The sequence below is a fragment of the Hibiscus syriacus genome, unplaced genomic scaffold (genome assembly GCF_006381635.1).
Source record: "Hibiscus syriacus cultivar Baekdansim isolate YM2019G1 unplaced genomic scaffold, ASM638163v2 tig00010505_pilon, whole genome shotgun sequence".
Lineage (NCBI taxonomy): Eukaryota > Viridiplantae > Streptophyta > Magnoliopsida > Malvales > Malvaceae > Hibiscus > Hibiscus syriacus.
This window is the reverse complement of record NW_024062221.1, coordinates 12,142-35,912: the sequence shown is the minus strand read 5'-3', so window position 1 is coordinate 35,912 and position 23,771 is coordinate 12,142. Positions and strand designations below refer to the sequence as shown.

At 34.5% G+C, this 23,771-nt stretch overlaps 3 protein-coding genes, 1 long non-coding RNA gene, 1 other non-coding gene and 2 pseudogenes across 5 annotated transcripts; 4 read left to right on the top strand and 3 right to left on the bottom strand.

Annotated features, from left to right (window-relative positions):
• Nucleotides 1-506: 506 nt before the first annotated feature.
• LOC120203899 lies at nucleotides 507-969 on the bottom strand. The gene is made up of 3 exons (XR_005523904.1): nucleotides 912-969; nucleotides 750-821; nucleotides 507-657 (listed from the first exon to the last, which is right to left on the bottom strand). It is a non-coding gene; the product is annotated as an uncharacterized LOC120203899 (long non-coding RNA).
• Nucleotides 970-1,005: 36 nt separating this feature from the next.
• Nucleotides 1,006-1,842, bottom strand: LOC120203903 (eukaryotic translation initiation factor 3 subunit L-like). The gene is made up of 2 exons (XM_039204048.1): nucleotides 1,505-1,842; nucleotides 1,006-1,245 (listed from the first exon to the last, which is right to left on the bottom strand). Exons 1-2 carry the CDS (start codon nucleotides 1,730-1,732, stop codon nucleotides 1,006-1,008), a joined length of 468 nt encoding a protein of 155 aa, XP_039059979.1. The 5' UTR covers nucleotides 1,733-1,842.
• Nucleotides 1,843-3,093: 1,251 nt separating this feature from the next.
• On the bottom strand, nucleotides 3,094-4,951 carry LOC120203902 (annotated as a pseudogene).
• A 1,426-nt stretch (nucleotides 4,952-6,377) lies between these two features.
• LOC120203901 (TOM1-like protein 9) lies at nucleotides 6,378-11,747 on the top strand. Its single transcript, XM_039204047.1, has 12 exons — nucleotides 6,378-6,478; nucleotides 7,034-7,084; nucleotides 7,203-7,211; nucleotides 7,304-7,382; nucleotides 7,510-7,608; nucleotides 7,697-7,810; nucleotides 7,987-8,144; nucleotides 8,738-8,819; nucleotides 9,299-9,384; nucleotides 9,456-9,635; nucleotides 9,988-10,910; nucleotides 11,150-11,747. The coding sequence occupies exons 1-12, from the start codon at nucleotides 6,378-6,380 to the stop codon at nucleotides 11,734-11,736; spliced, it is 2,469 nt and encodes an 822-aa protein (XP_039059978.1). The 3' UTR covers nucleotides 11,737-11,747.
• Nucleotides 11,748-12,909: 1,162 nt separating this feature from the next.
• Nucleotides 12,910-12,991, top strand: TRNAS-CGA. Its single transcript has one exon. It is a non-coding gene; the product is annotated as a tRNA-Ser (tRNA).
• Nucleotides 12,992-14,408: 1,417 nt separating this feature from the next.
• Nucleotides 14,409-16,209, top strand: LOC120203900 (VAN3-binding protein-like). The gene is made up of 7 exons (XM_039204046.1): nucleotides 14,409-14,471; nucleotides 14,550-14,821; nucleotides 14,911-15,271; nucleotides 15,387-15,524; nucleotides 15,622-15,671; nucleotides 15,840-15,897; nucleotides 15,986-16,209. Coding segments are annotated over exons 1-7 (1,083 nt in total). The 5' UTR covers nucleotides 14,409-14,470; the 3' UTR covers nucleotides 16,189-16,209.
• Nucleotides 16,210-19,843: 3,634 nt separating this feature from the next.
• On the top strand, nucleotides 19,844-21,224 carry LOC120203897 (annotated as a pseudogene).
• The last annotated feature ends 2,547 nt before the right edge of the window (nucleotides 21,225-23,771 follow it).

Genomic DNA, 23,771 nt, shown 5'->3' with positions numbered 1-23,771 from the left:
TTTAAAAGTTCAAACGAAAAAATAGTGGTACATTCAAAATGTCATTTTTCCCATAAAAAAATATGTTTTGAATCATCTTAATACCGAAACCTTCAATCTTTTTAAAATCATACCTAAAGTTTGGTTTTTGTTTCATTTTATTATTCTTGTTCAAAATTTAACATTAAGCTTTGAAAAAAAATAATAATTTAAGTACTAAAAGGGACCAAAACTACAAATTTAAATACTAAACACATTAAATTTTTAACAGTGGAGTACTTAAATGAAACAAAAGCTAATCGTTAGGTATAGTTTTGAGAAAATTAAAAGTTTAAGTACTAAAACGGATCAAAACTGATAATTTAGGTACTAAATACATAGTTTACCCTAGAAACAATTCAAAAACCAGGATTAATAAAATCCTCTCCATGCTCGTGAAAGAATTAATATTTGCCTCTTAGCCGTGCGAGTAAAACTACACAAGATCAAACGCTAACAAAATTCAATTAATTAACAAAAGGGGAAGTAAAATGCCATATAAATTGGCATAAACTCCTGTCGAATAGTGAAACAAAAAGTAAAATAATCAACATAAATATGTCAAGTCCATGGCAAGATATGTAGGCAGCCAGTCTACTCCAGCTTTATCCGATCCATATCAGTTATCACTCCTTCAAGCTGTAATAGACAGTTGAAAAATATTACCCAGTTGAATATATATATATATATATATATCCTAATAAGATTGATTAATAATATGTGTATCATACCTTGACAATATGTCGCAGGAAGTAATCACCATATCTTTTAACTGGCTTGGATTCAACAACACGAATCGTGTCCTGCTTCAAAACAATGCAAATCATTACCTGCAATGCTAAAGAGAGCATCTCGACAAAAATTTTGCTAGAAAGCTAAAAAACTTAACCTACATCGTCAATGTAGAAATCCACATCAGCATTAGAGATAATCTTTCCATCAGAATTGACGGCTTGAGTTTTGTGCTTGTACGTAAACAAGATACTCCTAGATATGACACAAGGTCAGCACACAACAAATGAAGCAAACATTGAAATGAAAAAAAAGACCCGTTAAGAAGATTGAAAGAATTGTCAACCTCAGAGTGGGCTCATCCACTTCCATGTAACTTGCAAGCTTGACGAGAGATGTAGTTGAACACAGTTTAAGAAATGTACGGACACCTGATAAAAACTGTTGCTGCTTCCCTTCACATAGAAACAGCTTCAACTGAAGTCTGTAGGAATCCTGTGTGTAAGAGGGAAGCAGGTAAAAAAACTCGAAATATACATTGAAAGAAATGCGGGCCAAGATAAGAAGACGAAGCTTAACAACATGCCACCAAATAGCCGTTTACTTCCCTTATTCTCATGTGACGTAATCATGTATGTTGGATAACTAAAGGACTTTGGATGTAAATAAGGGAAGGAACACACATAAGTGATTCAATTAATGTACTTCCACCAAAATCATTCTTAAGATTACCTAAAAATGATAAAACCACTACCTGGTTGTAATTTACAAGGGGATCCTCAAAGCTAGGCGCTGATGGTGTGATGAACTTGGGACATGCATATGAGAAGAGCTCATCATAGATGGCAAAAACTTCATCATCATATCTTTGCATTCTAGCCATCTTTTCACCATACTCCTCTCGCAACTGAGAGTTCACAGTCTCCTCGACAAGTTTCGCTTGGGGGCAAAGTGAAAGACAAATTACCAGCAAGGCATACATCTGTTCATTCTTTTTCAGTATTTGTTCATACTGTGGAGATTTCTGATGATATTGCTTTGTCTTGTAAATGTACAAGAGAATCTTATTGAATTCCCGAATAGCCTCCACATACCTTTAATTAAGATTTATATGTCATTGTCAAGCTGAGTTTAAAAAGAGCTAATGTTGAAAATGAGAGTCACAATTTTTAAAATAACTTCCAAATAACTATCACTTCTTATTTACATGTAGGAAAAAGGTGAAAATTCACCTTGGAAAAAATAATATAGACAAATATTATTAGTTGCGACCACGAATGACGTGATGATATGGACTATCTAATAATTTATCCTAATACTAACACCAACAAAGCATGATATAAGCACACCATAACCATACGAATAACTTTTTTTTTGGAAAGAAAATTAATAACAACCAATCAGATGTTGTCACATGACACCTTCTGATTGATTTAAACGAAAGAAGAAATTAAACCAATACATGAAAACACCCCCATGAGATTTAAATTTGGATCCGGTGGAAGAAAGGTTTAGCACCTAACCACCGGGCAAGTCCTTGGTTTAATTTGTGTGCTTAATGGGAACTGAATCATTTTAGTATAAAAACTTTGAAGGTAAACTATGGCATCTAAATTATCAGTTTTTGATCCATTTTAATATTTAAACTTTTAATTTTTTTTTAAATTATATTTAACGTTTAATTTTTATTTTATCTTAGTACTCCATTGTTAAAAACTTAACACATTTAGTACCTAAACTATCAATTTTGATCCGTTTTAGTACCTAAACTTTCAACGAAATCAAAACTTAACATTAAGTTTTTAGTTGGGTACTAAAACGAAATAAAAACTAAACTTTAGGTATGATTTTAATAAAATTGAAAGTTTAGGTACTAAAACGGATAAAAACTAATCGTTTAAATACTAAATGCATAATTTACCGTAACTTTGAATTGTCCTTTTCTACCGTTGATGAATATTTTAAGTGTGTTGATTGATGAATGGGTCGGTAAAGTACCCAAGCTATACACAAATGTGCAGTTAGAAAGTAAAAACCCATACCGGTCTTTCTTGACTAAGGGCTGAAAACACAAAATGACAATGCCCCCTGGCCCTGAGTGTAAATTTATTCACGCAAGCTATGAAATTCATCTACGACCAAGACTGCAAAAATCAGCCGGACATCACAATCGTCACCGCAGTTAAAAACTCTACAGATTTCGAGCTATCGGTCGAACGGGGAACCTTTAGCTAGAGCTCTCCCCATACTCTGAAATTGAAGAGAATTAATGGAACTTCTCCCACCTGAAAGATCTGTAATACTGGTACATGTTATCTTAGGCGCATCATAACAACTCTCGGTTTAGCCTTGTTCATCAGATGATAGGAGGGATGATCACATCTATGGTTTGAAGCCTTCATTAAGACAACTTTCCACATCTGAGGTGACTTCCAAGGGGTTAGACTCTGGCATTTCTAAACCAAAGTTCGACTACAGAATTCTCCTTCATCGAGAATTACAGCTGCTTTCCTTCTTAGGAGGATGGCAGTTCCCCCATATAGAATCACAAGCCCCCACACAGCAATCTCATAGCACCAGAACAAGGGCAAAGAGCAGCTGCTCCCCAGAGTGAGGAGGCTTGAACCCAAAAACAAAGCGAGAACACCGAAGATGATAGCGAAAACTGCATTCAAAATAGACAGGCAGCGAACTCCTCCTGCAGATTTCAATATGGCAGTTCAACATCCACTTAAGTCTATAAAACGAGAAAAAGAAATGAGAAACAGGGCATACCTCTTTTGGAAGCACAATAATCATTCTCAACCATCTTCAAACATCCATGCCTATCAGGAGCAGAATAAGCAACAGCAATTCCTGAATCAAATGACAGGCCAGGATACATGAACTCAAAGGAAAAATGACAAGGAAAATTAAACACATACAAGAAAACACAAAGACCCAACATCAAAGCGACTCCCAAAATAGTTCAGCTTTAGATCAACTGCCATATAAAGGGATTACAAAGTAGTATATGTTTAGAATCTTTCTTAACTATTGACAACGCATACAACCTACAGATGCAGCTGCTCGAACCCAAGACCTCTAAGGAGAAAAACACTCCCTTTTCGCTTAACAGGGTTCAATATTACAAGACCAGACACAAGTTAACCAGTATTCATGCAAAGCATATACCATAGAAGCAACGACTAATGCAAGAAGCTAGCCAAATTGACATAGATAATGTATATTAACCATACACCACAGGGAGGGTAATTTATACCAATGCGAGATTCAATGCTAGCCAAGGATCAATTTATTTCAAGAATACTAAACCTGACAACCAATAAGATCCTCCCATGCCATTGAGCGGGTCAAATAAGAAGCTTAATTTCCATATCATTGCCTAACAAATACATGGCATATATATTCCCTCTCAATTTGTAAATACAGGGAAAGACATCTTCAAATTTCATATCATGATGCCATCAACATTCTCCACTCTAATTCCAGATTCAAAGTCATTTCCATAACTTTGCCTTTTTACGATGAGCAACTCTGTAATAGAGCTCAATAGTAAGCTAAAATTCACTAGAAGGAAACGAAGCACAAATAATAGAGCTTTTGACTAACCGGTCACGAGATATGCAGCGGAAGCTAAGAAAATGACCATAGATGGAACGAACAAAACCATCCAATAGTAATCCACAGTTTCTTGATCAGTCCGGTGACTCCTCCTTCCACATTCAACGGCATAGGCTGCAGTCTCCAGTCGTGGCAAAATGGTCGCTTCAAAACATCTTCTGGAAACACAATCTTGAAGCTTATAGTAGTGCAAACGAAGACGGCGAGACAAATGATCCCTATTGAACTTATTAAGATCGGTCTTTGTAGCCTCATCCAAACTTTGTCTTCCTCCCGTTGGCTCTCGTGCTCGTGCTTCGGCATAAACGCTTGCAGTAGCGCGTCAGCTATATTCGCCATGGAATCTTTTCTTTGAGGGCCCTACCTACCTAAGTAGGAATTCAAAATAGGTTAATTTTGATCAAGTGTTTTATTAATCTGTAGATTTTCCTCAAACAGTGAGAAGTGTACAGTATAGGATTAAAACCTAATTGTGTATTTTGAAATGAAAAAGATAGACCCAACTTTCCAATGAACATGGGAACAGATTGATTGCAAGTTTACTGACCTAGGGTTTTAAATTTGGGTTCTTGAATCAGAGCTGGATAGGGGGAGGCCGGCAGTGACGACAAATTTCTTCTAAATTTTATTTTATATAAAAATGACATTAGAAATAATTTTTTAAAATATAAATATAATATATTTTTTGTTTAAACTAAGATCGATAATATATTCGAATAGATATGTCTGCAAGAGATATATATATCAATGATTAAAAAATATTTCAAACAAATATTATCTTCGAATATTATCTTATAATTACTTTAAATTATTAAAAAAATAAAAATAATACCGATATAATTATAATCTATTATCATACTGAAAGGATAAAATTGAACACATGAAATTAATCACCTACATTCTTTATTTGAATTGATAATTTTTTAATAAGAATAATCAATGTATAATGATAAAATTACCCTCTAATGTTTATACGAATAATTAATTTGACTCATGTTCTTTTTTAACATTTTAGTTCTAACGTTTTATTTTTTGGTCGAAATATCTCATATTAGGAGGAAACCAATAGTTCACTAACAACTAACACATTTTATTACATGACATTTTTATATGTGTTTAATTAATGATGTGAACATATTACGTCATTAATTTAGGTGACATGATACATGTCATATCATTATTTTAATAATGTGACAAATATCACACCAATAATTAAACATATGTAAAAATATCATATTATTATGAATGTATTGATCTTAAATCAACTAATAATTTCTTTCTGATAAGAATATTTTAACTAAAAATTAAAATATTAAAATTAAAATAATCTAAAAATAAAAATTATATAAAACATATATTTCAAAAAAGTAATAATATATCATGTTAAACATATATTTCAAAAAATGTTACTGATAAAATATACTTTTATTTTATGTGATAAATATAATACAAAAATAATATATTTATAAATAATTTTTGAAATAATAAATTAATCACCATTTATTTACTCTAAAATGTTTTGAGTCGCAACTTAGAAGAAAACCGACCCGTCTTTTAATTGGTCGGTGAAGAAAAGAGCGGGAGTAGTTCGTTCAAAGTTCGCTATGCCAGAAACGATGTCGTGCATCGTCACAAATCGCCCGCACGAAATACCAGGTCCAGTAAACTATAAAAACCGTACGATGTAAGCGGTTAGCAAAATTATCGGTATCTACAACTGACACGTGTACTGGCCAAAAAGCAAGCCTCCGCTTAATAAAACGTGGTTTGTTTTGATTGGTCTATCCTTTTCCGATGAAAAAGGTTTAAAAAAAGAGAAGAAAGGAAAAAAAATCTGTTATCAAAAGGAGAGAATTAAAGCTGCCGATTTTTGTACTGTTTGATTTATTTTTACAAGAAGAAAGTTTCGTCGAAGGACTCTTCGGATTATTCTGCATTTCGTTGAGATCTCTCCGAGCGGTGACCGGCGTTGAATTCCTCTTTTTGTTTCTTCGTGAGCGAAGATGGTGAAGACTATGGTGGAGGGAGCGACGAGCGACTTCCTGGTCGGTCCTGATTGGGCCAAGAATATCGAGATCTGCGATACACTCAATAACGAACCCGGGTATGAGTTGCACCGGAATCCAATTTTTCTCGTCTCTTTTTGACAAGTCGTTATACTTATTGCTCACCTGATTCAATGGATGATCGGTTTCGATTTTATCATAAATAATGTAACCGGAGATTGTGAATTTTGCGTTCTTTCTTATTTCCGTACGCGGTTTACTTTTAACTGCATTTCTTATTAAGTCGATGCTAATTGGATAAATTTCTTTTATCGCACGTAAATTTAGTAGTAGAAAATAGGTTTAGTAAGCTTATCAGGGTTGATTAGCTTGCTTTTGTATTTTTCTTTGTTCAACATGTGATTGTAATTCGTGGACGTATGTGATAACATTGCACAAAAGATGGCTTTTGTTTATATATAGAGGATATAGTTTCATGCCGTAATAGACCGGTGTTTGAGACTCGGCTACTTTTCTCTAAGTTAAAAGATTACCATGTGCTAATGATTTGTTGACTGTGACTTGATCATCCTAATTATTTCTCAGAGGCGAACTCGATTTTAGTTACTTTCACATGACCAGCGTAAATGTTTGTCATTTTTTCTGGTTGCTAGTTACGGTGTTCAAGTTAAGTTTTATGCTACTGTTTTTCTATATTATTTCTGGTAATTCTTTCGGGGTTGACTTTTAGTTAATGTAAATTATTGTCAAAGCAAAGGGTTAGTTCCTATTTGATGGTTATTTGATTAATGCTGGTTTTCTTTTCCAATTTTCTACCTCCAGGAGAATGAGGTTTGAATCTAGCTGCTTAAATTACATTTTAAGCTAGTTTTTTTTTTCTTTTGTGATGATCTAAATCAAGTCTTTAAATATGTATTTCTCAGACAAGTGAAAGATGTTATTAAAGGCATTAAAAAGAAGCTTGGAAGTAAAAAATCTAAAGTTCAACTTCTTGTACTAACAGTAAGATCTTAACCAACTTTTTATATTGATTTTTACTAATCCCTAGATATAAATCATCGCTTATGTTGTTTCTTTTTATCAATTTTCTCTTACAAGCTTTAAATTTTATCTACTGCCAATGATCTAGCTACTAGAGACTATCGTAAAAAACTGTGGGGAGATTGTCCATATGCATGTTGCTGAGAGAGGTATTCTTCAAGACATGGTCAGAATAGTCAAGAAAAAGGTATGAAATACATAATTTTCAACTCTCATTTTCAATACATTTTCTTCTGGCAAAACTTGTTATCAGCTTTTGTACTGGTTAATTGTAGCCCGACTTTTATGTCAAAGAGAAGATACTGACTCTGATCGACACTTGGCAAGAAGCATTCGGAGGAGCAAGGGCAAGATATCCACAATATTTTGTTGCATACCAAGACTTGTTGGTATGTCTGTTGATGGCTCTCATCAGTAACCGTAGAAGACGTGCTTTTTTGGGATTTTTTCCTCCTGTTATATATCCTTGACTTGTCTTAAAAAATGCTGTTCTGCTAGTACTGGTTTTACATAATGTGGCCTTCTCCCCTTTTCTTCTATGAGCCAAACTGATTTATTGTGTCAGCGTGCTGGGTCAGTATTCCCCCCGAGATCTGAGAGGTCTTCACCTGTTTTTACTCCTCCTCAAACAAAGCCGTTGTCTTCTTATCCCCCAAACATTCAAAATTCTGATCGGCAAGAGATGACCCAGTCTTCTGAAGAGTCGGAGTTCCCAACCCTGAGGTATTTATGTTGCTCCTCACTTATTTGTGTGGTAACCGCTTGTTAATTTTTGTCTTTTCCGTTATTCCTATTCAGTTCTATCATGGTTTTTTCTTCTTTTTTAAACCTTCCTCATCGATGATGTCGTTGTAAAAATTGTATCGCAGTAATCTGTTTAAGTGAAAGTCTGCAGCTCATAATAAATTCTTATTATCATTATCTGATAAATAAATTGCAAAGCCTTATTGAGTTATCATAAAGTGGGTTTTCATTAATAAGGATACTATTCCATTCTATTTGGTGCCCGGAGTTTTTTTTTTTAGAGAGATCAAGTGAGTTGGTGAAAATTTTCCTACATTTTTTAATTTCTCAATTTTGGTCAGCAGTGCTCCCTGTCTTTATCTAGTAATGTCACACCGATTATTAATCTTTTCGCTAGATAAAGCATTTGGGACTTACGAACTAGAGCCATATAGAGTTGTAAAATGTGGAGTATTTTTCGTCATATTATTGATAGCGACCTTTTATTGCTAATTCACCATTTCCATATAATTTTAATATTTTATCATTGATCATGCGTCTAATCTTCTTTTAACTGGAGTTTCATTTATTAGTTTGACAGAAATTCAGAAGGCGCGGGGCATTGTGGATGTCCTTGCACAAATGCTAAATGCTTTAGCTCCTGGAAACAAGGAGGTATGTTCCTCAATTAGAAATAGAGAAGAGGATGATATTTTGTTTAGCTGGTAAAACGATATTTCACATTAGCTTACTAACGTAGTTTCCCCGCGTCAAATCATTAAGTGATTTAAAGTGACCACTGAAGTCTTGATATAACTGACATTTATGTAATAATTTGGTTGTAAATGCTCAAATCTATCAGTATGTGAGCCAGTTTTTCAGTGTAAACTTCATATCTTTTCCCGCTCTATTTAAAGTGGTACTCAACTCTTGATATAACTGACGTGTAATAATTTGGTTGTAAATGCTCGAATCCATCATTATGTGAGCCAATTTTTCAATTTAAAATTCATGTTTTCCCAGCTCTTACTGTTAAAAATATCTGTTCAAAAGTACATGAAGTTTCACGCTGCTAAACCTAGTCCAATCTTGTAAGGAATTTGTGTTTTCTTTTATGTTCATTTTCTATTAGCTTATTTAGTCTGCAATTTCAGGGTCTAAAGCAGGACGTTATTGTTGACTTAGTTGACCAGTGCCGTACTTACAAACTAAGAATTGTTCACCTTGTCAATTCCACATCGTAAGGATCCTCTCTTTTACTATAACTTCTACATATAGGACATATTACCTTTTATTCTTTATCTCTTGTAGGGATGAGTCACTTCTATGTCAAGGTTTAGCATTGAATGATGATTTGCAGCGAGTACTGGCAAAACACGAAGAATTAGCTTCAGGAAGTTATTCTCAAGCAGACATAACTAAGCATGAACCTGTAAATGTCAATGGTTCCCTACTTGATTCTGGGAATAGCAGCCAGCAGTCTGATGGGAGGTAATAGGCTTATTTGAACTATCTTCACATATGCAGGGATGTGATAACTAGAAGTCTAAAATATTGTTTTTTGCATAACTACAAAAAATGATAGAATGATATATGCTGAATTATCCTTCTTGTCCTAAGCATTGCTGATGCTAACTAATCATGTTATTGTCCTCAGATGCTTGACAATGCTGAAGGGGGAAACTTTATCAGGATTCTTAGATCTAGTGATTAGTAGTGTATCTCTCTGTCAGGAGTAACTAAAATTGCTTACCCAAATTTAGGTTGCTGGGATTTACGTTGAAACTCATTTAATGCTGGGTTATCTGACACCCTTGAGCTCACTAACAAGATTTCTTAACAGATCTATCTCAAACACTGGTGCAAGTTCTAAACCATTTAATCAGTCATTGCTTCCTGCTTCTACTCCTTCTGCAACTAATGGTTCAACTCTTCCGGCAGCAGTTGGCCCCAAGATAGACCTGCTTAGTGGTGACGACTACAATTCACCGAAGGCAGATACACTGGCCCTTGTTCCTTTGGGAGAACCCCAACAAACAAGTCCTGCATCACAGCAGAATGCCCTTGTTCTCATTGATATGTTCTCTGATGGTAACAACTCTGCTTCTGCTAGAGCCCAATCTTCAGATTCAGCTAGACAAACCAATCGTTTGACTCCTCAAGGTCAGCAGCTGCAACAACAACAAAATTTTCATGCGAATGGAACTGTACCAAACACGGGATTGCCTCGATACGAGCAGTCATATGCTCAATGTACACGTCCTGCCTGGAATGGCCAAATGGTTCAGCAGCAGCAAAATTTTCCTGCGAATGGAGCTGTACCAAACATGGGATCACCTGGATATGAGCAGTCATATGCTCAAGGCACAGGTCCTTCCTGGAATGGACAGATGGTTCAGCAGCAGCAGAATTTCCATGGAAATGGAACTGTATCAAACTTGGGATCACCTCGCTATGAGCAGACATGTTCTCAAGGCACAAGTCCTGCCTGGAGCGGCCAACTGGTTCAGCAGCAGTCACAGGATTTTCATGCCAATGGAACTGTGTCAAGCATGGGATCACCTCGTTATGAGCAGACATGTGATCAAGGCTCAAGTCCTGCCTGGAGTGGCCAGCTGGTTCAGCAGCAGCCGCATAATTTTCAAGCAAATGGAACCATATCAAACATAGGATCACCTCGATATGAGCAGTTATGCACTCAAGGCACAACTCCTGCCTGGAATGGCCATCTGGTTCAGCAGCAGAAGCCCCTCTCACCTATCTATGGTTTGTTTCTGTCTATAATAGGCTTTTTTCTGCGGAAAATAGCTTACCGTACTTCTGTTACAGAACCCTCTTGTTTTCAGGAAGTCACTCTTAGCATGCCACACTTCACTCTAGGAAACCATTAATTACTATGTCATGGTCTCACTCGCTCAAAATTCATGTAGATTATATCTAGACTTCCTTGTCCGGCTTAATAATTATATTATTGCTGCTAATAATACTTTTTGCACGTTGAGAAGGTGCCCAGAGTAGTGGCTCACTGCCACCACCACCATGGGAAGCACAAGCAGCAGACCGTAGCCCCGTCGCAGGTTCACAGTATCCCCAGTCGGTGGTTACTCAAGTTGTCGTAACACATAACCTACCTCTAGGACCTCAGCATACGGGAAGTGATCATGTGGTGGGTATGTATATTCAGCCAATCACAAGCGGTAATCTGTCAGCAATCAACAACCAAGCTGCTGCTGCCGGCAACCAGTTTTGTGGCTTTCATCCCCAACTGAACCAGGGAGCACAGTATATGGGCATACATCCACAACAAATGCCAACTAACCAGATGGCTTCATTGTATCCCCAACAAATGATGTATGGCAACCAAATGGGAGCATATGGGTATGGGGAGCTACAGTATATTGATCAGAAAATGGATGCGTTATCCATCAGAGATGACAGCAGCAGCCTGAGAAACTCAGCCTACCAGGTCCCAACTTCATCATATGTCCCACCAGGCAAGCCTTCAAAAGCAGAGGATAAGCTGTTGTTTGGAGACCTTGTTGACATGGCCAATATTAAATCAATAAACACCGCTTCTGGAAGAGCTTGGTAGCATGTTTGTTTTTTTCCTCCCGTTCATTTTTCTTTTCGTTTATATTATTTCATTTGGTAACTAATATTTGTTTCTTATTTTCTTTCTTTCCTATTCTTAAATAATATATATGTTCACCAATCTCTTGACTTGTATTTGCGTTGGATTCATGTATATTCCCTGCAGAAAAAAATAGAAAGATCCAACTTCTCGTTGCGTCTCTCTTTATTACTAGCACAAACGGATACAGAAGTTTATGTCAGATTTACGAACTTAAAAAAGTATATAAAAAAATTTAGGAAGTGTAAAAAAAAAAATTAAAACATAAGAGAATTTAAAAATTTTAAGGAGTGTGAAGCACTCCTAACCCCTCACCGATCCATCCGTGCTTTATACCATTATAAAGATTCCTTCAAAAAAAAAATTAACTCTCCACCTTGACCCTTTATTTAAAGTGAATGAAGATCTGGAAAATGTCTTTTTCATCTTTCGAACTGAAGTTCTGCGTAGGTGTGATTCTTTGATCAAGTCGAATAATTTTTTTTTTGAGTTATTAAAATTGATGAGTTCTGTTTTATAATTCAAATTTGATTTGTTTTTTGAGTCAAGTCAAGTTTCTAAAATTCGAATTGAGTCGAGTTTTTTGAATTTCCGTTTAAATTTAATCATAAATATTTATAATATTATGATATGATTTGTTTCCAATTTAAATGATTTTTTATAATGAGATACAATACATTTATATTATTTCATATATTATAAACTTGACTTGTATATCATATACATGCATATTATTTCATATTAATATGATATACATGTATTATACAGATTGGAGGGACTCGACTCAAACGTGAAAATTAATTCACTAATTATTAAAATTTCGAGTTATTCAAGTTACTTTTTCGATTTGCGTTTTGCACTTGAAATTTTTTCTAGTCGAATTAAAAAAATTGATTTTCCGATATGAGTCTTGCTCACTATCTCCATTAGAAGAACACTGTCTCCAGTGCCTCGACAGTCGACAGGGGAGTTCAATGACTAGGGAGGCTGAACGTTCAGTTCCTTCTCCTTTTTCCAAGTCTTCATCATATAGTCAGAAATCAGAATTCCCCAGCCACTGTTGGATTGCCATCGTTACTCCTATAATATTTGTAAAGATAGTTATTTTTTTAATTTTCCATTCGACAACGAAGTGTCGATATGTCCGAGTGGTTAAGGAGACAGACTCGAAATCTGTTGGGCATTGCCTGCGCAGGTTCGAATCCTGCTGTCGACGCCTAGTTATACTTTTTTCTCCATTATTTTTGGTTCCACCACCTCGGTTTATTTCTCCCGTCTTTTTATACAAAATATAGATCGGTGGTGGCTTATATAAAATGAGTGTAAACCATATTCAAATACTCTCTATTCCCATATTAATTAGCTATATCGGGAAAGATAATTGTCAGACCAGAACTTCACATGGTTTGTTTCCAGCCGTGCACAAAAGCAACTTCTTTTCAGACCCTTATTCAGTTTGCCAGGAAAAAAATATACACACCTTTCTGCTCCAAAATATTTTGATTCCAACGATACAAATGACCATGCTCACCGAGCAGGAATAAGAAAGCAGTAAACAAAATATTAGTGGGATACAATGCAGAGTCTTAGTACAAAGAACAGGCAAAACTGTTACAAATAAACTTTATCAGTACGTGTGCAAAAGATTAATGCGTTTAGGTAAGGGTGACCCCATTGAGCCCGGAAAGCTGTAGTGCTTCTTCTACTTTTGTGTTTTGGATGACAGATCAAATATCTCTGGGCCATGCTTTGTATTTGCCTCTAGATATATGTTTAGAAAGTGTTTGAGTTATAATATGGCGCAAATGAATCGGGTTTGAACAAATAAAGTATTGATGTTCGTTTAGGGTTTAGGAACATGATCATTTATATGGTTAGAAATAGTGAAATTATACCACCAAAATTCACTCTATGTACAATTCAGTTATTACCTTCACCAATATATATATACATATATAACGAGATAAATAAGCTATAAACGTGTTGATAACGAGTCAATAAATGAATTTGTTTTTTAACATAAAAAATCAAATATACTTTTACTCGTGTTTATTTATTTATTTATACTCATTTGTTGAATTAAATAAACGAGTATTACATAATCATATAATTTATCCAACATTCTATCCTTGCACTCTAGATTATAACAAGATGGATATACAAAAATGAGCGTGTGAGAGAGGGCCCTCGGCACTAGCTTTGGCCACTGATAATGGTGACAAAAAAGAACTCGGGTAATAATGATTTATGCCTATGCCGCTCAATAAAAAATTCCTTTGCTCTCTTTATAATGTTAGATGTTAAAACGGACTAAAATTGATAATCTATATATTAAATGGGTTACGTATTTAATGGTGGGTATGAAAATGAAAAAAAAAAACATTAGGGTGTGATTTTCAAAATTATTAAAATTCTAAGTATTAAAACCGATTAAAATTAATAATTTAGTTATTAAATGGGTAATTTACTCTAACATGTAAAGCTGAAATACAGGAATCTGAGTACAAAGATGACGTGCATTTAATGGGGGGAGCCTGCCCAGATTCCAGTACAACAGAATATTTCCAGATTCCCAATAAAGGAAAACCATTCACTTCCAATTATAAATGCCGACCTGTTTCTTTATCTTCCTTGTCTTCTTCTTGCTGTGTTTGTTGGAATCCAAGTCTCAGATTAAGTACTGAAGAAGAAGACAAGTTTAAAAGTAAGAATTTTAACTATCATTACTATAAAGGTTTTTACTGTTTATAGAGTGGTTTGCTTTTTGGTGCTAGTGAGTTCATGCAGTGTAAGAAGCTCGTCGATGAAGCTGGAGAACATAGATGAGGATGATCCTCCATCGTGGTTGCAACTGTCTTGCCCTCTTCCTGAAACTCCTACAGAATCAATGGAGTATCTTGCAAGATCATGGAGTCTTTCGGCTATGGAAATCTCCAAGGCACTTTCCCAGACGCGTGTATCGGCTTCAAACGCCACGTCATCATCGTCTTCTTCATTTGGAAATATCGAAACAGATGATTCGAGCTCCACTGGTTCAAGGCAATCCGTAAGGATCAAGATTTAAGACTGTTCATCCTATCTGTTTTCACTGTATCTTCTTGTTGTTCAATCCCGTCTTTTTTTGCCGATTTGAAGGTCTGCAGGAGCATTGTAAGAGGGACAAAGATGGGGAAACGGTTCAAGGACCAGAAGGAGAGGAAGAAGCAAGAGATCAGAGCACATAACGCACAACTTCATGCGGCCGTGTCGGTGGCGGGAGTTGCGGCCGCCGTCGCAGCGCTCGCGGCATCTAGAGCTATGTTACCGGAAATGGAAACGGTGTCGTCTAGAGTATCGAGTGCTATCGCGTCCGCGGCCGCTCTGGTCGCTTCCCACTGCATTGAGATTGCAGGGGACATGGGAGCTGATCATGACCAATTGTTAACAGTGGTCAGCTCTACTATGAATGCGAGAACAAGTGGTGATGTAATGACCCTAACAGCCGGAGCAGCCACAGGTTGTTCAAATTGCTTCTGAATTCCCTCATCTGAATCGAAAATAACATCAATAGTCTCGTATATGAATCGATTTCGGAGGACAGTTGACTTAATTCTAATTACGAATCGATGCAGCCTTGCGAGGAGCTGCCACCTTAAGGGCAAGGCTGCGAAAGACCGGGACTCTAGCTCTCGGTGAAGACAGCAATGGCCAGACAACAGCGGTGAACTTCGTTGCAACCGGGGGAGAACTACTCAAGCGTACAAGGAAAGGTACATTTTCCCGATTTCGATGTATCGAATCTTCGATCTTTATCGGCCAGTGACAAAATATTACATCTCGTTACCATTGATTTTATGTTGATTGCAGGAGCTTTACATTGGAAGCAAGTTTCTTTCTATATAAACTCTAACTGGCAGGTACAAAATCCAATTACTTATAACCCAAGTTTCTTTCTATATAAACTCTAACTGGCAGGTACGAAATCCAATTACGTGTGATCCAAGTTTCTTCAATCTTGCCCTTTAAAATGCATACTATTCTGTGCTTGTCGTCTGAGAACGATCATAACCCTTTACCGAAAACAGGTGGTGGTTAAACTGAAAAGCAAGCACATGGGAGGCACCTACACTAAAAAGAAGAAGCGTAAGCTCAACCTCATCGGCCTCGTACTAGAGATTAATCGATTCTCTTAAGCCCGCCGTGTTAACCGAGTTTACACTGTGGTTTACAGGCGAGATCTTGGGAGTCCATGACGGCATCCCGGCATGGCCGCGACGGGAGAAAGAAGACAATGCTGAACAGAGAGCTTATTTTGGGATTAAAACTGCAGAGAGGGTAATAGAATTCGAGTGCACAAGTCGAAGCGACAAGCAGATGTGGACGGATGGGATTCGACATATGTTGGCTTATCGTAAAAATATGGCCTATTTCTGAGAAAGACTTGTTTGGATTGATGGAAAATTTTGGCTAGATTTTCTTTTCTAGTAAAGTAATCATGTTGGAATTGTATGTCTGATTCCTCACGAACTTAGCTGAGGGAGGCCATTGCAATGTTCCATGTTTGAGGCTTTTAATTGCCTTGTGATCATTGTAATTGTGATTCTGTTTTAAATTAAAAAAATAAAAGATTTAATTTCAATGATTATAAAACTATTAGGGACTTGAAACAGGATTGGACCATATAATTCACAAAGTAGTAATGGTCTGAACTTTGCAATGAAGTCCTCGTAGATTGAATGGGTAATAGATTTGCCTCGAGACTCGGGGCAAGTAACTGAGGGAAACATCGGCTCATAAAGGGTAAATTGTGTTTTTAGTATATAAACTATCAATTTTTTCAATTTTTTAAAGTCATACCTAAAGTTTAGTTTTTGTTTCATTTTAGTACCCTCCATTTAAAACTTTAGTTTTTGTTTCATTTTAGTACCCCGTTCAAAATTTAACATTAAGTTTTGAAAAATTAAAAGTTTAAGTACTAAAATGGATCAAAATTGATAGTTTAGATACTAAACGTATTAAGTTTTTATGGCGGGTACTAAAATTAAATGAAAACTAAATTTTAAGTATGACATGAGAACTAATAGCATAGATACTAAATATATAGTTTACCCGCTCATAAATCCCCGCAACGATAATGAAATTTGTAACAAAACTAAAGAAAAAGGGTCTTTAGTCTTTACTATAATTTGGACATGTTGCACAATCGAGTAACCTTAGTAGTAAAATAATTATTGTTATTCCTTGAGATCCTGGACTCGAGCATAGAAATGTCAAGGGTGTGAGCATTTAATATCGAATAATTGAGATTTATCTCTAAATATATACCGCCCCTTATACTTATCTCATATTAATAAAAAAAAGAAAAGCCTGAACATGCTGTCTATTAAACCAAAGATTAACACTTCACCTCTTTTTGTTAATATTTATAACGGTTCTCCAATATTTACTGTTTTGAACTCGATTTTTTTAATGTTTATTATTGGGATATTATCTTATAATTTATTTATTTTTTTAATATTTACATAAATGTTCAATTTTTTGTCAATACTTTTTTCTAACATTTGCTATTAAAAGTTCATTTTTTTCAATATTTATTCTCATGTGTTCATTTTTTAATATTTGTTATTAGAGGTATACTTTTAAAATTCGAATTATTTTCTAATATTTATTTGTTATTATTAGTCTAATTTTTCAGTACTTTTATTATAGGTCTAATTTTTTTCGATATTTGTTATTATGAGCATAACTTAAAATTATTTTTTTAAGATTTGTTAATAGGGACCTGTTTTTTTCAGTACTTGGTATTAACTTGTTATGGAATTCCTTAAAAATTATCTTTTCAACACTATTTATCAAGAGCAATTACTTAAATAACGGTATCCACAATTGTTATGTCCACAATAACATATATTATTAAAATTCACAACCATGATATTTGCATTGACCACGATATCATCTGTCGTATCCGTAATATCGATAAACACAACGCAGCTGAAGATACAAATGCAAACTATAATTTAGGTCTCTAATTAGGAGCCTAATTTTTTAATTCGCTCAAAAACTACCAAAATCCCTTATTAGGGGTCTCTCTTATAATTTATTTTTTTCTAATATTTGTGTAAGTGTCCAATTTTTTGTCAATATTTTTTCTAAACATTTGTTATTAAAGGTCCAATTTTTAATACTTATTATGAGGGATCCAATTTTTGCAACATTTATTATTAGGGTCATACTTTTAAAATTCACTTTTTCTAATATTTATTTTTCATTATTTTTATAATATTTATTTATTATTATGACTCTAATTTTTCAGTATATTTATTAAAGATCTGTTTTATTTTAATATTTCTTATTATGAGCATACTCTTTTTTTAACTATTTATTATTTGGGGTCTATTTTCTTCCATATTTGTTATCATGGAGTTACCCTTAAAGTTTATTTTTTCAACACTTGTTATTAGGAACAATTACTTAATTAACGGTATGTAACTACAACAATTATCGTTATGCAATGATAAAAATATCGTCCGAAATCATAATATTCATAATCATTATGTCCAGAATAATATATATTATAAAAAATTCACAACTACGATATTTGTTGTTAAAAGACACAACACAAATTGTAATTGTAGTATCGTGATAATCTTAAAAAACATTATGATAGGGGCCTTTACAATACCTTAATGCTATGAATTATTGACACTCGAAGGAGCTGATTAAAGAAGATGTATTATACCAACAATTAGTTGGTTTTATGGGATGAGACTTTAGATCCTTTAAGTAAGGTTAGAGTTTCAAATCGTGACGATTGTAAATGGAGTAAATTGGATTGGGAGGGTCGCCCTTGCCCTTGCCTATGTAGTACCTGATATGAATTAATTGATTAATAGATCGAATACCGATGGTTAAAAAAAGGCATTCTGATCGGAGGGTCCAAAGCACCAACTCACAGAGACACCAAAGGCCGCAAAATGCCTGGGTGTCGGACAAGAATATGGTTGTCCCTTTTTCCCATATGTATGGGGTAAGGGGGAGGTAAAATAGTAGGCTATCCCCAACACCAGATTGAGAGCAGCTTCCGTAAGAGACCTCCGAATTATGAAATGCCCTCCGTGGGTAAATGCTATTATTTCCCTGCTTCAATTCATTTTAACCAATCCACTTACATACGTAAGATTGTAATGTTTTGACATTGATGATTGTTGTCTCAACATTTAATATTTTTTTATTTTCAAAGTATTTAAATAACATAAGAGGTAAATCCCATGGAGAAAAAAGCAAGAACCCTAAACAGTAAAAAGAAGGCCAAACATACGTGAAAATAATCGGATACAGTTAAGTATAACCCTAGCAAACGAAAATAATCCGAGGGGAAAGTTTTTTTTTTTATTAATATAGGATGAACACAAGATAATATCTATTTAAATATATGTAACTTATGGTGATCGAACTCGGATTTTTAAAAAAAATAATTCATTTATTATGAAAGTTATTTGGTTCGTGCAATAGGGGAAGTTCCAATGGAGAAATGGAGACAGGAAGCAAATAATGGAATTCGGTGGTGAAGAAGAAGAAGACGAAATTAATGGAGGTTGCGTGGTAGTAGAGACAAGGACCCCATTGAAACATAGGGTGTAGCAGGGTGACCCATTTCTTTTGTGGGTCATTATGAGTTGCGTAAACGAGTTTAGTCGAGTTTGAGTATTACTGAGATCGACTCGATTTGAAAACTCTGAAATGAAGCTCGACTCGATTCGAAAACTCGCGAGTTTAAAATTTTTAAACTCAACTCGAAATCTTAAACTAAAGCTCGTGACCAACTTGCAAAGGCTCGAAATGATAAAAAGTCTTAAAATTAAATTGATTGAATCTTCAAACTCAAATTTAAATCTGAATCTTAAATACATAAAAATCTTATTATATTTTTTATTAAAAAAATTAATACATAAATACTAATATTATTTCTAATTTATTTAAAAAAAATAAAATTTTAATATATTATATTTTAGAGATAATTACGGGATTTTCGAAATGAATATGAAGGTCATTATAGCCTACTCTTTATAGCCTATAACCTTTCTTTCTCAATGTTTACAAGTGTTGTGAGTCATTGGGAAATGATGTACAGAAAAATAAAACTATGGTTTTTTATCTCATAAAACATTAGCTCAAAATTAGTCTCTCATGGCGTAAGGCTACCACCTTCCCTTCTTCAATCTAATTTCTTTGCTCTCCCAGATTCATCACTGTCACTTCAATTTACTCTGTTTCTGCTAGCCTGCCTGCTTATACTGTCCTTTCTCTGTACGTTAACAATAAAGATGACTGAGCTGCAAATTTCAGAAACAGAGTGTAGTTCCAACCCATTCTGTTGGGCTTCATCTCCCTGGTCAACTCATTCACCTCCTAACTCGGTCCCAAGCTCAACCACAATTCCAAATGGGAAACCCGAAACCACCGCCGATTGTAGTAAGAAGACGAAGCGAACGAGGGGGATTCAAGCAAGCACCCAGTTTACCGTGGCGTACGCATGAGAAGCTGGGGCAAATGGGTGTCTGAAATCCGCGAGCCGCGCAAAAAATCCCGCATTTGGCTCGGTACTTTCCGCACACCGGAAATGGCAGCTCGAGCACACGACGTGGCCGCTCTGAGCATCAAGGGCGACTCGGCGATTCTCAACTTCCCTGAACTCGCGAAATCGTTACCGCGACCCGTGTCTTTAGCACCACGTGACGTGCAAACCGCGGCAGCCAAAGCTGCCCAAATGGCAAACTTGGACTCTCCACCACCATCCTCGGCTTCATCTTCGAGTTCCCCATTGTCGTCTTCGTCATCCCTATCCTCTTTGGTTTCTCATCCCGACTTATCTTCAGGGTCGGACGAGTTGAGCGAGATAGTGGAGCTTCCGAGTCTAGGGACAAGTTACGACTCGGTTGACTTGGGGAATGAGTTGGTATTTCTGGACTCTACGGACAGATGGTTTTATGCTTCTTCACCGTGGCTCGAAAGCATGGAAGATTGCGAGTACGTTTGTAATCAGTTAGTAAATGGCTTCGAACAAGGTTTGCTAAGGGATTATTAATGTTTTCTTTTTTCCTTGTGTTAAAGCCCTTTTGCTTTTTCTTTGAAAGGGCTAAACCTCTGTCATCTTCTTCCTCTCTGTTTAGGTCATCTCTTTCAATGAATCACAGTGTACAGAAGCTTGAAATCAAGTTCAAAACTGGAAATTCTATGCTGATGTTCTTCCAGTTTGATCATCTAATTCTCTTTTACAACTACAGTTTGATCATCATAAAATGGGGAAAGAAAAATGTTCTAAAGAGTATTATTCAAATCTAATCCAACATATAGGGAAAACAGGGGCCTGCCACCAAATTCCCCCTTGTCCGTTGTCATGAATGCTAAGGTTTGCTATTGCCAGATGTCAGATGGCTGTAAAGGTCTTTTGAATATGAATTTTTTGTTTCTTCATCACATTTTTATTTATCATCTCATGCACATAAGGTTGTAAATGAGATATGAGATGAGACAGATCGTGAGTTATTAGAGATCGTGAGTTATTCGAGATTGAGTCGATCAAGGCTCGATAAATACTCAGATTGAATAGACTCGACTTGAGTTCGACTCGAGCTCGATTCGAGTTCTTAACGAGCCGAAATGAACTACTCGATATTCGATTCGAAAAACTCGTGAGCAGTTCGAAAATATAATATATTAAAATTTTATTTTATTTTAAATAAATTATTAATAATATTAATATTTATGTATTGATATTTTTAAAAAATACATTAAGATTTCATGTATTTAAAGTTCATGTTCGAGTTCGAGTTTGAGGTTTCAATCGAGTTAAGTTTAAGATTTTTTTTTTCTTCATTTCGAGACTTTTCGAGTTGTTCACGAGCTTCAGTTCAGAATTTCGAGTTCGATTCGAGTTTGAAAATTTTAAGCTCACGAGTTTTCGAGTCGAGTTGAGCTCAGCAATACTCGAGCTCGACTCAGCTCGTTTACGCATCATAACTTTTAAAATTTTAGGGTAAATTTTACATTTAGTACCTTAACTATTACTTTTATTTCATTTTAGTCATTATTTTTTTTTTTAAACTACAACTAATGTTACGTTTTGATTTTATTTTGATCGCTTGATATTAAAAAATTAATGAAATTATTGATGTGACATCTTTTAATTTTTCAATGATAACGTAGAATTATCTTATAGCGACACGTTTGCATTATTGTTAATTTTATAACTATATATGGTCAAAATGAAACTAAAATTAAGGGGTTGTTTGTTTGGCTCTGAATGGAATCATTCAGCGTGTTTGTTTCTCACTTTTGAATGATTCAGTGTTGACTGATTCAGCATCAAAGTACATTCTGGATCATTTAGAGCCATTATCAAGCAGTATGTCATATTCAAAGTTAATTCATACAGAACATCTGAATCATTCAGCATTTGAATCATTCGGCGCTTAATCATTCTGAAGTAAAAAATAACCCCTAAATCTTGTATGATATTGGAAAAAAATAATTTTTGATCAAAATAAACAAAATTGATAATTAATGTACCAAATGTGTAGTTTACCCAAAATTTCATTTTGCTGGATGGATAGCATTATTGGCTGTCACCACAGCATTTAAGCCAGATCGTGCCCCCGATACTTTGCCTTTTCCTTAATCTTGAGATATGATATTAGATTTTCTTAGATAAGGAATCTATGATAGTTATTCATTACTATTATCTTTCGGGTAAATCACATGTTTAGTATCTAACTATTATTTTTAATATGTGTTGGCCGTCTAATTATTATTTTCTCAAAATCATATATAATATTTAGTACTTAAATTATTAATTTTGGTATGTTTAGTACTTAAACTTTCAATTTTTTAAAAATCATATATAAAATTTAGTTTTTATTTCATTTTAGTACTCGCCAGGGATGGACACATGATTTTATATTGGAGGAAAACTTTAACTTATAAAATTTTAGGGGGCGAAAACAAAATTTCAATAGAAAATACTTAGAAAATATCTAAAATATAATGTAGGTTTAAATTTTTATGGGGCGACTGCCCCTGCCTAGGTCAATCTCTGGTACTCGTTGTTAAAATCTTAACGCGTTTAGTACCTAAACTATCAATTTAGATCCGTTTTAGTACCTAAACTTTCATTCTTTTTTTTAAAAGTTAACGTTAAATTTTAAACATAAATAATAAATAAAATAAAAACTAAATTTTATGTATGATTTTGAATTTATTTGATAATTTGTGTACTAAAACAAACAAAAACTGGTAATTTATATGTTAAACGTGTAATTTACCCTTAAAAATAATGATTATATGATATCACCTTTTTGACATATTAGTATTATCGTTAAATTTTTAACAATAAATGCCTAAGAATAAAAATAAAACATAACATCATATATTATTTTAATAAAAATGCAACAAAATAATAAATTAAAAAATACATTAATTTTAGTATTAATCTGATCAATGACAGGGGACACGCGTTGTGCATTGCCTTTTTTTTTATAAAAATAATAATAATTACAAAAACCAAACCCAAGTCGAAAAGCCAAATGTTGGTGAAAATTTTTATTTTGGGATACCATACTTAAATTAGGTATAAGCCAGATCGTTCTCACGTACTCACCCTCAAAATTTTATCCTCATTTAGTTTAAATTTATAAGTATTTATTTTTTAATTACAACATTACAATTTAGTTTAAATTTTAATTATATTATTAAATTTTAATGACACAAAAACGCGAATAAAATGTTTTTTGTTGTGATGATATGGACAAAATTACATCGTAGTATATCAATTTTGTTATTAGACTTTTAAATAAATTTAACATTTTAACATGCAACTTTTATTTCCTCTGATAATATTTTTTTATTAATCTGGAATAAGTGTAATGTAGTATATGTTTAAAGATAACTCTCAACCTTTTGACATTGAACGTTTACATCCCTAGTATCTATAATGTTCAAATTTGAATCCTCATAAATAA